The sequence below is a fragment of the Alternaria triticimaculans genome, assembly GCF_023758025.1.
Source record: "Alternaria triticimaculans strain BMP 0046 chromosome Unknown scaffold_39, whole genome shotgun sequence".
Classification (NCBI taxonomy): Eukaryota; Fungi; Ascomycota; class Dothideomycetes; order Pleosporales; family Pleosporaceae; genus Alternaria; species Alternaria triticimaculans.
The window spans coordinates 28,384-47,202 of NW_026055996.1; the positions used below are offsets into that span (position 1 = coordinate 28,384).

General features: G+C 53.7%; 5 protein-coding genes across 5 annotated transcripts; 4 read left to right on the forward strand and 1 right to left on the reverse strand.

Annotated features, from left to right (window-relative positions):
- Positions 1-4,725: 4,725 nt before the first annotated feature.
- J4E78_010775 (uncharacterized protein) lies at positions 4,726-7,128 on the forward strand (the record flags this gene model as incomplete). The annotated part of the gene is made up of 5 exons (XM_049371351.1): positions 4,726-5,250; positions 5,304-5,408; positions 5,455-6,387; positions 6,440-6,878; positions 6,929-7,128. 5 exons carry the CDS (start codon positions 4,726-4,728, stop codon positions 7,126-7,128), a joined length of 2,202 nt encoding a protein of 733 aa, XP_049216916.1.
- A 551-nt stretch (positions 7,129-7,679) lies between these two features.
- YSH1 (endoribonuclease ysh1) lies at positions 7,680-10,723 on the reverse strand (the record flags this gene model as incomplete). Its single annotated transcript, XM_049371352.1, has 5 exons — positions 7,680-8,239; positions 8,296-8,977; positions 9,034-10,165; positions 10,424-10,521; positions 10,574-10,723. The coding sequence occupies 5 exons, from the start codon at positions 10,721-10,723 to the stop codon at positions 7,680-7,682; spliced, it is 2,622 nt and encodes an 873-aa protein (XP_049216917.1).
- A 502-nt stretch (positions 10,724-11,225) lies between these two features.
- Positions 11,226-13,155, forward strand: J4E78_010777 (uncharacterized protein; the record flags this gene model as incomplete). Its single annotated transcript, XM_049371353.1, has 2 exons — positions 11,226-12,435; positions 12,482-13,155. 2 exons carry the CDS (start codon positions 11,226-11,228, stop codon positions 13,153-13,155), a joined length of 1,884 nt encoding a protein of 627 aa, XP_049216918.1.
- A 1,306-nt stretch (positions 13,156-14,461) lies between these two features.
- J4E78_010778 (uncharacterized protein) lies at positions 14,462-15,647 on the forward strand (the record flags this gene model as incomplete). Its single annotated transcript, XM_049371354.1, has 2 exons — positions 14,462-14,747; positions 14,800-15,647. The coding sequence occupies 2 exons, from the start codon at positions 14,462-14,464 to the stop codon at positions 15,645-15,647; spliced, it is 1,134 nt and encodes a 377-aa protein (XP_049216919.1).
- Positions 15,648-17,079: 1,432 nt separating this feature from the next.
- J4E78_010779 (uncharacterized protein) lies at positions 17,080-18,714 on the forward strand (the record flags this gene model as incomplete). Its single annotated transcript, XM_049371355.1, has 1 exon — positions 17,080-18,714. One exon carries the CDS (start codon positions 17,080-17,082, stop codon positions 18,712-18,714), a length of 1,635 nt encoding a protein of 544 aa, XP_049216920.1.
- Between the last annotated feature and the right edge of the window lie 105 nt (positions 18,715-18,819).

An 18,819-nucleotide genomic window follows, 5' to 3' on the forward strand; every position in this document is an offset into this window, starting at 1 on the left:
ATGACGGCTCCGAAGATATCTACTGAGCAAGCTGAGCAACCGCGGCGCTTGATGGAAAGTATGGCTATGGTGCCTGAGACGAGTGGGATGACTGAAGAGGATATTGGCATGCGAGGCCGGGGATATGGGGAGAAGAAAGATGGGAGACACGGGCAGGCTTGTGTACCCCAGGTCAAGGAAGTCGTCTCCAGTGTCTCCAATCTCATCAAGAGTGCTGTGGAGGTTGTTAGGTTGCGTTCACGGTCGCCTCCATCGGGTTCTGACCACTCTATTAGCGACGAAGAGCCGTTTTCTGTACTTGCCAAACTGGTTGGGATGGACAAGCGGTCGATGCCGCGGCCGCCTCCTCCGCCTGCGGTATATCTTCAACGCTCCAATGCGGTTCGTTACCGGAATCGTCCACGCCCGCTGTCGCGGGATCAGCAAGATGATATGCTTTGTTATCACCCTGGTGGTGAGGCAGACGCGTATTTCTTGCAAGATGTTGATGTTGGATACGGGAGACCTGGACGCCATCGAACACGTTCGGACTCTGCGATTTCGAACGCACAGGAATGGCAAGGTTCAGCCGCCAAAGGTACGACCTTTTCACACGTCCAATGCTACGAGCTCCCTCAGGTAGGTAGCCCGCAGTATCGCTCTTACACCGATATGGTAGACGATGGATGCCGTCCGCGTCTACGTGTCATTAATCATACGCCATCTACAGCCAAGGACACGAACTTCCGGGCAAAGCTCGCAGCGTCAGCATCGCTCTGCTACCGGACTGATATTGAAATTCCAGACGACGCCTCAGTTTCATCATCATCGTCATGGCCAGACTACCCGGAATATCACGTCGATAGAACAGATGATGTTTCTGATGGTATGTCAGAAGCATTCCTAGCAGCTCGCCGTTTCTTTTCAGATGAATGGTCAGTCGAAGAGGCTGTTCCGGCGAAATCTCGTTTTTCGCTTTGCTCGTCCGAGGATGGTGTATTAGATGATGTTTCAGACGATGCAGCAGAGGCAGTACCGGCTGTTAGACGGTTCTCTCTTGATGAGGGATCGTTTGAAGAGGCGGCGCCAGCTGAATCCCGTTTTCCCTCGCCCTCGGTCTCGAACGGCGGTTCCGGAGACCTTGGGGTTGCGCGTTGGTGGGCTACCAATACGCGCCACGTCGATGATAACAGCTCCGCAGACGCTGACGACGAAGGAGATGAAGAAGAACGGTCGTCCTCTCCGTACTTTTCACGTCATGGGGAGCTGAGGGTCCGCAACGCGTCAGTATCGCATTCGTCTGAAGGTTCTGTCCCAGCAAGCGCTCCTACCAGCTGGTATTACACACAAGACAGCGACGAGACTTCAGAGGGTAACATTGCTGATGACGATATGGCGTTCTACCAAGAGCTCTACGAGCAACCTGATCCAGACAACCACAGCGGATCGATCGATCAATCGCAGTTCGCAGACTTTGACGGAGATTTCACCGGCGTTCCTTCGCTTACCAACGGCACCTCACCGGAGAACACCTCCAGGGGTGAGTCTGGTAGCGGAAGGGTGTTGGGGGTCGCCAACCAGACCTCCCCTCAAGATGACGCCGGGTCTGAGAACGACGAGTGCCCGAGTGAGAGCGAATCCAATGACGAACTTCCACAACGTGGGCGGAGTAGAACTAGAAGGGCATAGTAAGTCGCGTCTAGACATTCCATCATGAACCACACGTGAACGGAAGACTTTGCGATGAGGCAGGAAGAATGCCATCATGAAAACCTTAGGGAAGTAGATTGGAAACTGAATCCCGAGACTGAATCCAGAGATACGCAACCCTTTGACGAGTCAATGACTGCAGATATTGGCATGAGATTCTGGCGGTGAGGAAGAATACCGTGGGTAGATCGACGGAGGGTCTGAACACTTTACTGCTATGAACAGTGCGGAGACGCAGAGGTATTGAGGGAAACATTGCGTTCGGAGATTTTGGGGAGTAAGATTGGACGTATAACTAGAGCAGAGGTCAGTTTAATGAAAGAATGCTTACTATGTCTTTGGTGTATTTGCGTCGATGTTTTTGGTGATGTACACAGCGCGTGCACGCTGAGCTTTGCGGAGCGCTGCAGCTGGCTCGCGTCCCCCTTGCCGACTGTGCAGGCCGTCGCGACATTTGTCATATTCAGGTGGAACTGTTCACCATGCGTGCGCTTGCAATCTCGAACGCTTCCTATCTTCATCCTGAAACGCGTTCCTGAAATGTCAGGCAATGTCGCGTCGCAGGTCAGAGTTTCGGAACTGTGGCGGTGCGATGGTCCTTCCTCTTCGGAACTTGGGAAGCACTGATATTGGCTGCAAACCTTGTTGAGAAATGGGAGAACTCGACAGAATCTGCTCTGCAGAGCACTCCTTCGATGTGAGGATGTTGGTCAGTATTCGTCCGCGATACTCGATAAAATCCAACGGCATGCCGATGTCATAATGTCTGCCTTGCCGGCCCGGCAGCGGCGTAGCCAGGAATGGCGCCTCAGCGCTAAACCCACTCGTCCCCCGCTATAGCCACAATCGTCACAGCGCATGGATGTGTCCGAGTGGGCGGATCCATGGCCGACAGCTACCCCCCAGCCATCCGATGGGGGCAGCCATGGACTACTGCGCCGCTGCTGCGGAAGGCCTTGGACGCCTGTCGCAGCTGCCTTGTGCTCTCCAACTTGATATGTGCCTGTGACTACGCGACTGCTAACCTCCTGTGCTGTGTAACGTGCCGCAGCCTCTACTGATCGCGCTCAACAGCATCTTGGTGACATAGCTTACGGCAGCTTCTTTGGCAGTGCTTGAGGGAATTGGACGCTCTTTTGGCAGTGTTGGAGACATATTTGAGAGAGAACGCATCGTATCCTGCTTTGGAAGCTCATCATGGAGGTATGCATTCAACTCATCCTCCCTTTTGGAGTCACGTCAGCTAACCATTGCGCAGAACACTACTACTACACCATATCGCGACTCTCCGGCACGGGATCAAATAACATCGTCTACCCACCAAACATCACCCAGCTCCTCAGACTCATCCGCGACCATAAAACCGCTGTCCGCAACGCCTCCTCCCTACGCAGACGAAGAACCCTACCGCGACGACCCCCCAACACCAACAGAAACAGCACCCTCGACGCGTCAAAACACTTCACCGACACACCCACGGCAGTCACGACGCAGTCCACCCTACCAACCATACACAGACTCACCACCCCACACCCCAGACGCCGACGACGTCCCCCTCGCCCACCTCGTCTCCCACGCGTACACGCAGTCAACAGAGATCTCTCACCAACCCAACGACGCCTTCTACCCAGCCGACGCACCCCCTCCATACGCAATCGCAGTCCGACAGTCCTATCGCGACACGCTTGTGCAATACGTACCGCGCGGCCAGCACGTGGGTCGCGAGGAAGACGAGGAGAGCCAGATTGGTGTGGATGTGGTGAGGCCGGATGATGTGAGGTACTCGGTTGAGAATATTGTTGCGATGTTTGTGGTTGCGATAATGTTGTTGGTTGTGTCGGGGGTGCTGGCTTGGCTGGCGTTTGGGAGTGGGCTGGTGGGATGATCGCGAATACAGCATTGGGAGTGATGGTATACACGCGAGCATTCTACAAGACTTTTGGATAGGGCGGTGGGATGCTTGTGGGCGTTTTACGTTGGATACACTGGAACATGGTACATCGGACACATTGGATACACTGGGTACACTGGGTACATTGGCACGTTGGATGGTCGCATCTTGAAATCATTTTAGCACATACTTCGCATAGCATCAAGACATTGCCATTGGAAATTTTGATCGAGTCTCAAACATACGTACGCGAGTCCAAGATGTACTGGTTAACGTGCTGCACAATTCGACGCTAGCATACCGTGACCGAACAGGGCCGGTTCCAAGTTTAGACACCAGCCTTACGGACCCTGGTGTGGAGAGTTTAGTGGGTCCGTAGCATGGCATCGATGGGCATCGGAACAAAGAAACGCGAAGATAGGACGAACTCGCAAACTGCACAGAGATGTCAAGCTTGTACCTGTGCAATTCGAACCCATTGCTCGCATAGGGCAAGGCATCCGTAACGTACAACCTCAGGCATCTAGAGTGCTGAGGTGAGCAGTGTGCAGCGGACCCACCCAGCTCGGGCTTGTAAGACGGATGCATCGTTGATGGATTGGTCAGGCCGCCTCTGCGCCAGAGTGCTTGAGGAAACTATCTTGTCTTCTTGTCCTCTTGAGAGTCGGCTCTGCTCAGCACGTGGTGTTCGGCCGGGAATAGTCGTTGCATGTCGCTGGGGTACCGCTGGGAACTGGAGTGAACAGGCGTGTTTGACAGCGGCTTGACGTGGCTGGTCGTGGGCAATGGCCTTAGTATGTGGCGTAGGATGCCCAGGATGCTGACCGGCGGAGAGAGACCCGCTCTTTGTGTACAATTCACCCCGCCGCGTCAATTTCGCCAGCAAGCGCCGTGGCCAGGGACTTGAACTGTTGGGTGTGCGCGCGCTGCATCTGCCGTGTCTTGCTCGAGGATACTTTGCCTATCCTCCAGCTGCCCCAGCCAATTCCGGGACTGCGCCGCACCGCGTTGGCGGGCTTTCCTTCACACAGCCTTGCAGCTTGCGCCGTTTGGACCGCGCCCAGCTTGCTGTCAGCCGCAGCACCGCTCCCAGATATCCTGCACCGCACCCCTCCCGCCTGACCAGCCCTCCTCCCTCCTCTCTCATGAGTTCCATGAACGCCCGTTTCAAGAACCTAGTGGGTTCGAAACGCAAGAGTTCCTCACACAATCCCTCGCCCACGCCCCAAGGCAATCCCGCCCCCACGGGAGCGCAACGACCGACGTCGCTATCGCCCCAGGCTTCGAATTCGAGCAGCACCTCGCTCCCCATGAACCAGCAAAACCCCCTGGGCCGCCCGCCCTCGTATACCTATGCCCCTCCCGGCGGCCTCGGTGCGCCCCAACAACAGCACGGCCGGCCCGCGAGCCCTCTGCCGCCCATCAACACGGGCGCGCCTGGCTACCCGCCCCAGCAGACCCCCATGGGCTACCCGCCGCAGGCTGGCCCGCCTGGCTATCCTCCCCAGGGCCCGCCGGGAGCTGGACAGTACGGCCAGGGCTACGGCGCTCCACCGCCGGGAGCTCCTGCCCCTCATGGTCCCCCCGCTACATACAACAGGCCCTCGGGCATGGCAGAGGTAGCGGGTGAAGGTCGCTCCAAGGCCCAGCTCATTGTGGGCATCGACTTTGTGAGTAGCCTCAAACACCCCCGGACGCAGCAGCAGCTAACCATGCCACACAGGGCACCACCTTCTCAGGCGTCGCATTCGCCTTTGCGACCAACACCGAGGCCAAGGAAGACATCATCACCGAATGGCCGGGCGCGGGCAACCAGACAAAGCAGAAGGTGCGCTAGACCAACACCTCCACACGCACCCGCTAACCCATTGCAGATCCCCACCGTCCTCTACTACGACCAGTACCAGAAGGTAGTCGGATGGGGCCCTGACATCGCCGACGCTCTGGCCCCCACGGGCTACCCCAAGCCTGGTGTGCAAAAGGTCGAATGGTTCAAGCTGCAGCTCATGCTGTCCGGGAACACATACATCGACCCCATCAACCTCCCGCCGCTACCCCCGGGCAAGTCTGAGATCGATGTCGCCGCCGACTACCTCTTCCACCTGCGCCAGGCCATGCGGAACCAGCTGCAGAAGACTCTTGGTGAGGTGTTCAACCGCGAGGAGCGCAACATCAGATACTACCTGACAGTGCCCGCCATCTGGAACGACGCTGGAAAGGCTGCAACGCGTGCGGCTGCCATTCAGGCTGGTTTCTTGCGGGACGAGAATGACAACCGACTGACCCTCATCACCGAACCCGAAGCCGCCGCCATGTTCTGCTCAAAGACCGGTCTGCTCAACCTCAAGATACACGACGCTGTCCTCATTGTCGATTGCGGTGGTGGCACTGTCGATTTGATCGCCTACGAAGTCGAAGAAGAGCAGCCCTTCTCCGTCGCCGAGTGCACAGCTGGATCCGGAGACTCATGTGGTTCCACTGCGCTCAACCGCAACTTCAGCAACATCCTGCGAGCCAAGATCAGGAAGATGAAACTCCCAGATGGCTCCAAGACAGCCGGTAAAGTGTACGCCAAATGCATCATGGACTTCGAGAACAGGATAAAAGCCGACTTCCGAAACAATGGTCAAAAGTGGGCTGTCGACGTCGGTATCGAGGCTGAATTCCCCGAGGCTGGCATTGAGGAGGGGTACATGACCTTCACCAACGAGGAGATTCTACAGTGCTTTGAGCCTGTGGTTAACCGCATTCTCGAGCTTGTCAGGAACCAGATTATTGCTATTCAGGCACAGAACAGGTCATTGCAGGTAAGCAGTCACAGATGTCGAAACATGTCACTTGCAGTGCTGATAATACTAGAATGTCTTGGTGGTCGGTGGTTTCGGTGCCTCCGAATATCTCTTCCAACAAATCAAACTCCACGTTCCACCCCAGTTCCAGTCAAAGGTCGTCCGTCCTATGGACTCCGTCGCCGCCATCGTCAAGGGAGCCGTCACAGCCGGTATCACAGAGCGAATTGTCACACACCGTGTTGCGCGTAGGCATTACCTCATGGCCACCCTCCAGCCATTCAAAGAGGGCCATCATCCCGAGCAGTACCGTGTTCCGTCTCTTGACGGCAAAGATCGCTGCAAGTACACGCGCCAGATTTTCGTGCAAAAGGGCCAAAGGGTCAAGATTGGCGAGCCAGTTAAGGTGTCATTCTTCAGACAAGTCGCGCCTGGTGCGACACTCATGTATGAGGATATACTCTACGCATGCGACGACGATGTTTGCCCAGAGTACACCAAAGACCCTCGTAAGTGAAAAAGATACCTGAACAAAATGTATGTACTAACAGCGAATCAGGCATCAAGGAAGTCGTCACCCTCACCTCCGACCTCTCACGAAAGAATCTCGAAAAAGACTTTGAACGCATGGATACCCCTCAAGGTACTTTCTACCGTGTCTACTTTGACATCTACCTCACACTCGACGGATCCGAATTCAACGCCGAGCTCGTCTGCCAAGGCGAGGTCATGGGCCGCTGCACTGCTCGCTTCAGATAAACAGGGCAAATCGCATCTTGATAATTACCGAGCCAAACTACGCACGACTGTTTTTCGAAAAAGTTGTTAATCTGCGGGAGAGCAAACATACTTTTGGACATTTTACTACCGGGATACTGAGCACGATGTATGGGTAGACGAGGACCATGATTGCGACTGTCTCTTCTGCGCGCGTCCTCTTTTATCTGTCTTTTTTGATAGGTCATATTCTCTGATGATCTAGTCTAGGGCGATTGATGATGTTATATAAGCATACCCCGATTCAAACGTTTGAAATAGCAAAATCTTTATCATTGTTTCAATCGGTGTTTTTTCCGATAGACGTAAAGATGAAAATATAAGTGTCAAAGTGAAGATTGCAATATTCTGCTTCGAATAAATTCCTCTACACAACGCACACTACCTCTTGGAAAAGAAATGCATGAAGAAGATGTCAAAAAAGAGCAGGCTTAGGCCAAGAAAAAACAAATTCGAAATTCCCTCCCTACCCAGCCACCATTCTTCCTATCCTTCCTGCTCCATGAAGCTCATGTCCTGTCCTGTCCTCACCGTCAACGCCACAACCCACTAACCGTCTCAACCCCCCTCTCAACCACAGCCTTAACCCTCGCCCTCAGCGCGTTATTCGCACACTCGACCTCCAAATCCTCCAACCAAACCTTGGCCACAAACTTATCAAACTTGATCTCCACCCCCGGAACCGGAATCCCCAAATTATGCAGTCGCTTCAACTCCGTCTTGTCCTCTGCCGACAACTGGTCGTCTGGCGCGATGGGAGGTGGGAACGCGGTGATGTTGGAGACAGGCTCCGTGGAGTCGTCGGGCGTGGAGGCGGAGGTATCCATGGAATCTGGGTGAACGGCGGTGGCGGCGGCGGGAGTCCCGTTTGTAGTAGCGGTTGTGGTGCTGTTGCGGGGGAGGGTGATGGGGCGGACGGCTTCTTCGCCGAATTGGGCTTCGAGGAAGAGGAAGAGGCGGGCGAGGCGCGTGGAGGGGTCGGTTGTGCGGTGGGGGTGTGGCTTCTTGAAGCGGTGGGTTAGTTTTGTGGTGGTTATGTCGTCGTCGGCTTCTGGTTGGGGCGTGTGGCTGTGGGAGTGCTGTTTTGAGGATTCTATGGCATGGGTTAGTATGAGGGTTGATTGGGGCTGGGAGGGGGAGGAGACTTACGTCGGACAGCTGCTGGTGAGGACTCCACTGTGAAGAGGACGGCTAGGACGGCGTCGGCGATACCGTCGTTGATTACGTTGCCTTCCCATTCTACTTCTACTCTTCCTCCGTTCTTGATTAGGACGTTTACGCAGTCCATTACTGTGAACTTGGTCTCTGTTCGGCTGACTTCTTCATCTGCTTCTTCCTTGTGACTTGTACCGTTACCATTCATTTTGCCGTCAACGGCAGCATCTGTGAGACTGCTCTCTTTGATAGCGCCAAAGGTTCCTTCGAGCGCCCATCGTATGAGATCGACACCGGCGGCTGATAGGGTGAGGTGCTGTCGGCACATAATTGTGGTTGTAGTCAGACCAGCATATTCCTTGAGATCCTCGGGCGCCATGAGAGAGATCTTAAAGTCGTTCTGGATGAGAACTCCGCTGATCATATCCACCTTCTCCCCTTCTTGGTCTTCGGCAGCCTCACCTTCACCATTGGAAGACAGAGAGCGAGGTAAAGGTGGAGCAATAGATGCCAGCTTTCCAACTACCTTGGCGATCTTGTCGGTCTTGAAAGGAATGCGAAGTTCCTCGCAGTTGGCGGGCGAGTAGATCTTCGTGGGAACGGCTTTCTGGGCGTTGAAGGAAAGCAGTTTAGACTTCAAACGCGTCATGTTACCCTTCTCGCCGTGAACAAGAATCTGAGATTTGGTTAGTACGTGGTTTTCACCGTGAACGTGGAATGAGCAAGACTTACAACGACAGGAGCGGCGACTTCTTGCACAAACTCCATGTTCTCCTTTCCATCAACGTGCGCTGCAAAACTGTACTCTTGGACTGTGCACCGTCGGGGAATCATGGCCTGCTCATTCTCCCTCTGACCTGGCCGGCGTGCTGCGTTACTAGCGCGGGACATGATTGCTGGAATCTGGTCCGGCTCGTGAACAATCTGTTTCGCCATGGTGCCCTCGACGGAGTAACCTGTGATGATTACGCCGTTCCGTGGGTCGGGTGCCCATCGTTCAAGTAGCTCACGCGATGTACCAGACTGCATCATACCTGGCGAGGCAAGCATGACGCACCCACCTAGATCGTCGAAGCGCTCTAGGCTCTTGAGCGAACGGACAAACTTGAAGTCCCAAGCTCCACGTCGACCAGTATCTCCTGCAGCTTCGGCTTCGGCCATGCGCTCGGCGAAGAGACGTTTGATGTTGTCGTTCATGGCCGAGACATACGTTTGGTAGACCTGCATACACTTACGAGCTAAGCTAGAGTTGTAGTATATGGGTATCTTCTGAACCTCTGGGTGCTTGCTCCAATATTCGTCGAGAATGAGAAGAAGTTCCTGGGCTCGTCCCAGGGCGAAGACTGGGAGGAGGGCTCGGCCACCGCGGTTGAGAACATCGGTAATGGCCTTCATGAGCTGTGCTTCTCGCTCGACACGTGGTGTGTGCATCGAGATACCGAATGTTGACTCGGTGATGAGGACGTCGATCTTTACGCCCGGAGGTACGGACGCTGATACCAAATGTCGGTCGTCTTCTCGCGAGTAGTCGCCGGTGAAGAGTATCTTTAGGCCTGCAATCTCCATAAGGAACATGGCCGCTCCAAGTACGTGACCAGCTGGGTAAGGTGTTATCCGTACACCGGAGACGGTGTGAGTGGTGTAAAAGTCGATTGACTCAATCATGGGATAGGTGTTGAGATGGTCCGCCTCGGTGTACATTTGGATCTTGGTCTCGGAATTGCTCGACATGTTGCCGACACGAACAGAATCCTGGATAAGCCATTTGTAGATGGCCTTGGTCGGATGTGTCATGAATACCCGGCCCTTGAAGTTGGTCTTTGCAAGTACATAGGGTAGAGATGCAGCATGGTCGACGTGGAAACTAGCCTGATGTCAGCATGCTGGAGGACGACTGGAGAACTCAGGGTGAGCCCGGAAGAAGCGCCCAAAGTTGTAGATACATTGGTGGGAACCAGGGAGGGGCACATCATCGAAGTCGAGCGGGAGGAAGCAAATTATATTCCATTCATAGTGATATACAAGTCGCTGTATTGCGAGTGCCCTTTGCGCGCTCATGGTCCGACTCCAGTGATGCGCCGAACCCCAACTACCATGGCAAGCAAGACGCGTGTATACATACTGTGAAATTAGTAGCACGTCTACGGTGCTAAGATCGAAATCATCGTAAAAGGGCATGGCGGACAAGCCTTCGTGTGCGGGATGCATACCGGCATCAAGCTGTCCCTCGTCAGTATGGTTGCCGTAGAGTATGCGAGTCCTGCATGCGCACCATGACGGTCTTGCCCTTGTACTGGATGATGTGACACGACCGGCCGACCTCGTTACCGCCTCCTAAGCAGAGGAACATGAGCTCGTCGGAGGGATCTATTGGGTCTTCATCCTCGGGCGCCATTGCCGTCGCCTTTCTCTTCGACGCCATAGTTGTGTGGGTTGAGATGTGGATGTTTTACTAGGTGGTATACGGGCGACGGAGGTGAGGCTACGGGGTTGGTGGATGCCCAGGTGGTAGCCGAAGAAGAACGCGTAAGATATCTATAACCAGCGCCTGGACCTAGCTCGTTAATCGTGAATTGGTGTCGCAGGGATATTCAACGCCTCAATGGAAACGCCCAAGGGTGAGAGAGAGGTCGTGGCAGCGTCAAATGAGAGCGGAGTGGCAGTTGGTTGACCGTTGCGGCTCTCTTTGTCTGGCGCGCGACTGCCAAGACTTTGTCCGTGCCCGTCATTCCCAGATTCATCGTCCGCTCTACCAACCGCGACATCACCAACCCCGACGCGCCTGCCAACTCCACCCACCGCGCCTGCCCGCCGAACACGTCCCGTCGCAAGCGCTATCGAGCCCCGACCATACTGCCGCCGGATGACGCGCCGATAGAAACCCTCTGCCAGCGCGACTCCCCGAAAGGGACGAGCTGCCCACCATGGCCTACCCGAACAACTACCAGTATCCGCCGCCGGGCCAGCAGCCCCCGCCGCCCGTGCAAACGCAGAATCTGGGCCACCAGCAGCAGCCGCGCGCTTTCTCACCGCAGAATTACCAGCAGTCGCCGACCGCCTTGTCCCCGACCATGGGCAGCGGCATTCCTCCGAATAAGCGACAGCGCCTGTCGCCAAACCCGCCATCGCCTGCGCCGTACCAGTCGCCTTTCGGCATGCCTGGCGCGCCCCAATACCCTCCCTCGCCGTATACCGCTTCCCCTCAGACGCCTGGCTACCACTCACTGCCCACCTCGCCCGCCGCGATGCAGCCTCCGCCCTTCCACCAGCCCCAGCCGTATCAGCACCCGAATGGACAGCCGCCAGCGCCCCAGGGCTCTATGCCGCCACCCAAGGTCCCTTATAGCAAGACTGGCGATAGTTCGGAATTAGAAAAGGCGAATGCGCGCGACCTGGACGTCAACAACATTAGCGATGTGCTCACAGGATCTGGTATCGATCTGCGCGCCGAGGAGGACAACCTGCTGCACAACTACAGGAGCTTCAACTCGCAAGCATCTGGCTCCACAGCATCACCACATGCTAGTTTCAATAACTGGAGCCAGCAGTCGGGCCATGGCGCATTCCAAGGGACCGGCGCTCTTAGTCAAGAAATGACCAAAGAGCAGCATGAAGCCGAGTTCATCAGAAAGCACGAGCAAGCCGCCAGGATCCTGAACGAGTCAGCCCAGCAGCCGCTGAACGACCCGTTCCTGTCAGCAAGTGTCCTAAGACATCGCATCGCGAAACGTGGCTATGAGCACGGTATCCAGATCAATGTAGATGGCTTATTCGACAAGATCCCAGACAAAGGCCAGCAAGAGATCGCACGTACCACTGCAGCAGGTGCCAACGGCGAACAAATCGTAGGCTTGGAGGCTGCTAGTCTACTGAACCAGAACGCTCCACTTGTGGAGATTCTGACGCTGATATCGCTGGCTGCCGAGGAGCGTGTCCGGACCATAGTTGAGGATTCTTTTGCTTTGTGCCAAGGTCGTCAAAATACTTCTCATGGCATCATTCCCCCACAGATGCTTGATCTCGCTGTGGTGGATGAGGGCGCATCAGAGAAGATGGCTCCGCCAGTCAACATCTTGAAGACGCCGTGGGAGGCGACTGACAGTGCTGTCAGCCCTACAGCGACAGCCAGCAAGGGTATGTTTGTTTTGAATATTTTCCAGTTTATTGCTAATCGTCTTAGGTGTCCCCAATGCGGGACGATTACCAACGCCTCCAAGCGAAGCACCCCCAACCCCTCAGCGAACATACCAAAACGTCAACCACGTTGCCATTGCACTTACGAAGCGCGTCAATGACGACTACAAGTGGGAGCAGGAGCGCCTCCGCAAGCGCGCGAAGCGTCAAGCAGGCGCCTCAGCTTCCTCAGCAGATGCGCCAGTTGCACCAATACCCATGCCGGAACCTGTGACAAAGAAGGCTTTGGCATTCGCCAAGAAGCAGAGTCAGTCGGACGTTGTCGTATTTGGCAAAGCCAACGAGACCGCCAGCATGGCGCTTGGTGGCAAGAAGAAGAAATACTCGTGGATGACGGGCGGTGGCGGAGGACCAGCGTCAGGTGCATCTACACCACGACCGGCTGCAGCAACAGGTGGCAGTGGCGCCGCTACACCTGCGGTCCAAGCTCCTGAAAAGGCTCTCATGGGCAAGAAGCGCAAGTTCGGCGACACCATTGAGCAGACCGAAACAGGCGCCGGTATCCAGCTCCGTGATTTGATTCATGTGCTAGATAACGACGGAAGAGAGAAGAAGACGCTCACAGTCATCCTGGCGCGTCTCAAGAACACAGAAAAGGATACTAAGCCTGAGGTCAACAAGGCGGCGCCTACTGTACCTGGTCCGGGTCTAAGAGCTTAGGCTCTACCTTATTTGCATTATCAGCGTTGGCGTTAAACGGAGGGATGTCAAGTGAAGAGGACAGAACTTGTGACACATTATTTGCATTATATCCCCAAGGGCTGGGGTAAAACTTTCAGTGACGGATGATGAACCGTCGGATCCTTTGGGCTGGCTTGCGTCAAAGCATGTAGCTGACAGATCCCCAATACCAATATTAAGAGCACTTACTGTGTATCATCTCTTCGTTTCATATCTCAAAGTGCGGCACGTAACCATATCGTTGTTGACCTTAGTGGTAGTCAATATGGCCGAAATCTTCGAATTCTACTACCACGGCCAATAGCAAGAATACTAGATTATATCATCGGGCGCTCACGGTTTTTCTTTGTTGTATCATGCCAACGAGGACTGATGATTTGACTGGCGCCAAGCGCGCTCGTAACAGTGATTCGCTGGGACCACTCCGGGGCTGCTGCCTGCTCCTTCCTAGGCTAGGTGCACCGCACTCTTCGTGAGTGGGCACATTTATACCAACATGTACAACGTGGCGCGCCATCAACGATGAATCACAAAGCATTGGCACAACTGCTCAATGACCCAAGCTTTCCCCACTACGCTATCAACCATATCATGAGACAGGCATCCTCGCGTGCAGTGTCCACTGCTCGAGCGCATCGCACGTTCGTACTACTGACCGCAAGGCCTCTACATCTGCTTGAATCGCCTCTCCATACGGACATTCGCCTTGTATCGCGGCGACCATTTTCCATTTCTACAAAATTGCTCAGTCCCACAAGAACAATGCCCACTTTCAGTGAAGGTAGGCGGAATCCGCATGTTTGACATCCGTTGCACCGCGCCGATGTTTACTTGAACGTAGGCCCTGACCCTTACAATTATACGAGTGGACGATGGCTCCGTCATGACGAACTCGAGCGAAAGTCGCGCTTTATACAATTCGACTTCGACGCTCTGTGTCGTAGAGTTGTAGCACTATGTCCAGGTGCCCAATCAATCACCTCATATGAGAAGAAGGAAGGCGGAAACAATCGCGTCTTCATATTCCACACTGATAATGCGAAATGCCTCGTCGCAAGACTGCCATTTTCTCAGGCAGGCCCGTCGAAGTATACAACGGGTTCAGAGGTCGCGACTATACAGTATCGTACGTCCCTTCACAACAGATAGCAAAAGAAGAAGCATGGCAAATGAGATTAGCTGACCTTACATGCAATTAGTGCAAACCAAAACCAGTATCCCTATTCCCAAAGTACTGGACTGGAGCGATGACGCTTCCAACACTATTGGAAGCGAATACATCATCATGGAACACGCACCAGGCGTCTGCTTGTCTTTGAAATGGCCAGACATGACAGAGATTCAGCGAGCCATGGTCATGAAACCCATTTACCAAAAACTGAACGAGGCTGCCAATCTTGAATTCCCCGCATATGGCAGTCTCTACCTAGCCAACACTCCACATATCAAAGACTCTGCAATACCTCTGGAACCAAATTTCTGTATCGGTCCTAATTGCGAAACCATGTATTGGGATTGTGAGCCCACAGAGCCGAGGTACTACCACGCTGTCAACCGAAACCAAGGACCTTGTAAGTGACGGTTCATGCAAGCAAGTAGCTAAAACACTCATAAAATATATAGGGCCCGATCAATCCGCCTATTGCGATGGTCTAATCGACGCAGGGATTTCGAGGCTTCCGCCAGATGCAGTTGGCTCAAAGCGACCACACTATCATGGGTCCGTTGAAGACCACAAAGCCTTGTTGGAATACTGTCGTGCAGTGATACAGAAGATGATACAGGACCCTTCCATGAGCATGATGGCACAGCCCACCCTATTTCACCCCGACTTGAACATGAGAAATATATTCGTTTCAGAGGAAGACCCGACTATCCTCACAGCCATAATCGACTGGCAGTCATCGAGCATCAAGCCAGCATTCTGGTACATGCACGAGACACCAGATTTTGCCCGCAAAATCCCCGATCCTTCCGATGAAGACAAATTCGAGCCCGAGAGCGAGAGGCGTGCCAAAGCCTTCAGTTTTCTGGTTCGCTCGCTCCTTCCACCCGCAATGTTAGCGCCTCTAGAAATGGACGAGGCCTACTTTCGGCCTTTTATGTATGGCCACCGTACCTGGATACACGGCGCTGCTGCCTTTCGAATAGAATTGATACAGACAGCACGACGATGGAAGGAACTAGGTTTCGAAGGCGAGTGTCCTTATCCGCTACCCAGCCCTGAAGAGTCCGCCGTGCATTTTGAAAGGTTCAGAGAGTTTGAGCGGGATTACAAGGCCAAGAAGTTCCTCGCAAGTATGCTAAACGTGGGGCTTGACGGGTGGGTGCCCCCAGAAGAGTTTGAGGCATTGAAGCAGGCGAACAAGGAGTTGTTTGCCACGATAGTAGAGGATAGTCGAGGTGCTGAAGAATCTGAGAATGTGGAGGCTGAGATTAGCGATTTTTGGCTTTTTGATCTGGAGGACTGAGCGGGTTATATGGCGCTGGTTAATCATGATGTACGACGTTGCAGGGGAAGAAGGCATGATAGGAGTCCTACAAAAGTATTAGATGCTAATACTGAGATTGAATCACCCAGAAGCGGCAGGTCCGCTAAATATAGCTTAGTATAAATGTCACTTTTGCCTCATATTTACATTCACAGCACCACGGCGAAAGGGATGGTGAATCTTCATTGTTGTATAAGAACGAATTCTTTCGTAGGCGAGAAGAAATTTGTGGTCTAGGGTATCTAGTCCAGTCGAAGTGCTGATACAATCCAAACACAATTACCGTTGGCGGTGTTTGTGATTGCGCATCCATCTCGTTGAGTTGGCCAAGTCTAGGTCTAACGAGAGACAAACCAATCCTATCCCTCCAAATGCCAAGCCGGAACCTCCTTCATAGCCTTCTCCTCATGCGTGGGTCGCAGTACCGGCGTGGCGGGCATGCGCGGCGTAGTACGCGATCGCAGGTACTGAATCACCCTCAACAACAGCTTGGAGTGTGAAGCACGTCCCAAGGTGAAACGGTCTGTGAGGTCGATATCTTCCCATTCTGTCATGTCGATCTCTGGGCTGTTTGCGCGTGAAGAGAAGCCTGATTGTTGCGACTCTGATGTTGGCGCGTCAGATGACGCGGTGTCGAGAGACGTAGTCGACATGGTTGAATATGTTGATACCGAATACAGTGAAGATTTTGAAGACGATGTCCGCGATGAAGTTCGTGACGATGTCCGTGAAGAAGTTCGTGAAGATGTCCGCGATGATGTCTGCGAAGAAGCCCTTGAAGGATGGGCTGACGGGAACGGAGACGGCGAGGAATGCGGCTCAGATGGCATAATGTCGAGCTCGTAGTCTTCGGCGTGTTTTGGTTCTTGAGATCTTGGCTTGATGGTACTCAAGTGCGCGTTGACGAGCTGTGAGAGCAACATGACTGGAACCTTGGCTGGTTTCGGGTGGTGGTGGATGAAAAGCGTTGTGTGAAGAGTGCTTTTGAAGGGCCTTGTGACTTTTGTGAAAGACTTGTGTGTGAAAGAGTTTTGTGAAGAGTTGAATGTGGAATTTTGAAATAGTCACGGCGGCCTCTGTTTATATACTCGGATGTATGTGGTGAACCGTGGACGTGATGTACTGTTTAGTGTAGATATGCGCGATCCATGGTTGTGTCGAAAATCACACTGGTGTGGATTGGCCCATTCGACGCACCTCAGCCATGTGATTAGCATAGGTAGACTGAGCAGGAAGAACTCGTGCTGTGATTATTTCGATGCGTAGACATCACTGCGCGGGTATGAATTCCGCACCCCACGCTCCTGGTGTAGCATTGATTGTGAAGGCAGTGACGACTGGAGTATTCATATGTAGTCCACAACCATGGTCTTGTGCGAGCAGAACCTGCACCAGTATTATCCCCAATAAAATGTTAGAACGCCAGTCAGCTTACGATGCTTTAATGTATGGTACTGATGTACCACCAATCAGTGCGAGGAGTTTACGTGGGTCGGAGGCTCTAGCGCGGATGCGCGAATGGTTGCGTCAGGCCAATCCAAACACTGCCGATGACTGCGAACAGGAACATTTCGATGAGCGCTTTACTTTCGAAAGGGGCAGCACAGTGCCCTCTTCGCCTCGACATGATGATGAATACGAGGCGTCGGACGTCGATCTCGAGGACATCATAGCCCAACTCGACGACCTATGTCGAGAAGAAAACGCTTCATGCCCACCGCATCTTGACATCGATGAAGAAGTGGCGGACGGAAAGCAGTACCGGGATGTGGCAGCGGCGTTAAGGGCTGATGAGCCAGGCATGGATACCTCAGTCCTGGAGCGAATCAGGAACGCAGACGGATCAAGTGACCGGGTATTCGACGACTTACTTGCTCCGTTACGCTTAGAGCCACTACTGTTGGAAACCGAAGAGTCAGAAGAACACATGTTAGACGTAATACTCACTTGGAACAAGCGCATTGCCGACCAGCGTAACAGTGACTCGACCGAGCGCCAGGCCTTTGTTGCTGCTCTCAGGGAAAGAGTGAAGGTTGTCGACCAGATCTTGGCGATTGTCTGTGACAACAGAAATAGCAACCAGGACAATGAAACTGGACAGAATGGTATCCTGGAACCTTCTCAACGTCAATTACTGAAAGCCATTCACGCATACCGGCCAGAAACCAAAGATTTCAAGACTCAGGATCCGTTTAACATGCTCATTATTATGTTAGCGCATATCCGACAGAAGGAGTTTGAGCTTGCCAATAAGTACGATGGCATATACCTTGCTCTCAAGGTGTTGAGCGGACAGGAGCAGCTGGAGCACCGATTCGACCGTGAGAAGAAGAGACGTGCGTATCAAAGGAACAAAAAGAATGCAGAGGAAGATGATAACAAGGAGGAAGTCAAACGATGCGAGACCAAATGGAGAGCCTATAACAGGAAGCTGGCAGAAAGAGCGCGACAAGGACTGATGGCCAAGATCCAGTGCGCGCGGAACGAGTTGAAAAAGGCCGAAATCGACGAGCTGCTGGATCTGGCTGTACTTCGATCAGCACAGCCACGGGTCTCTCGAGAACCTCATCCAGGCGTCTACACTCCATCGCTGGAGGAGATATTTGACGCATGTAACAAAGCAGACGACTACGACAGTCTCAACCATGAGTTCGCAGAGCACTTCCCGCATCTGGAGACCAAGCTGGAAGTGACCTTGAACAATGCGCAAGACATGAGAACAGTTCATGACACCGTGTTGTTCCGGATGGTGAAGCTCGCTGGTGCTGATCTGAAGGGTCTCGATAAGGATGAGAGGAAAAAGGTAATGACGGCGCGCCTCAACGACCCCGTCACGGCGACAGTAATCGAGGAGACACTAAAAGGCGTGACGGACACACGTCGAGCAGCGAAGCAGATGCTCGAGCAGCTCGGGCTGATAGGGCAACCCATGCGTGAATTGCTGGAAGCTGTAACGGCGAAACGCGACGACCTGGCTGGATTGACACGCCTGATCAATCGCGAGGAAAGTCCGAATAGCAGCAACGAGATCCAAGAGGAGGAGTAAGAGGGCGAAAGGAAGTTGGCGATGCTGGCGGAGATAACGCCCTTATTTCCGGTTGTTGAGGTTTCTGATTCCGATCGATCTCAGTACGTCGCTTCATGTATGTCA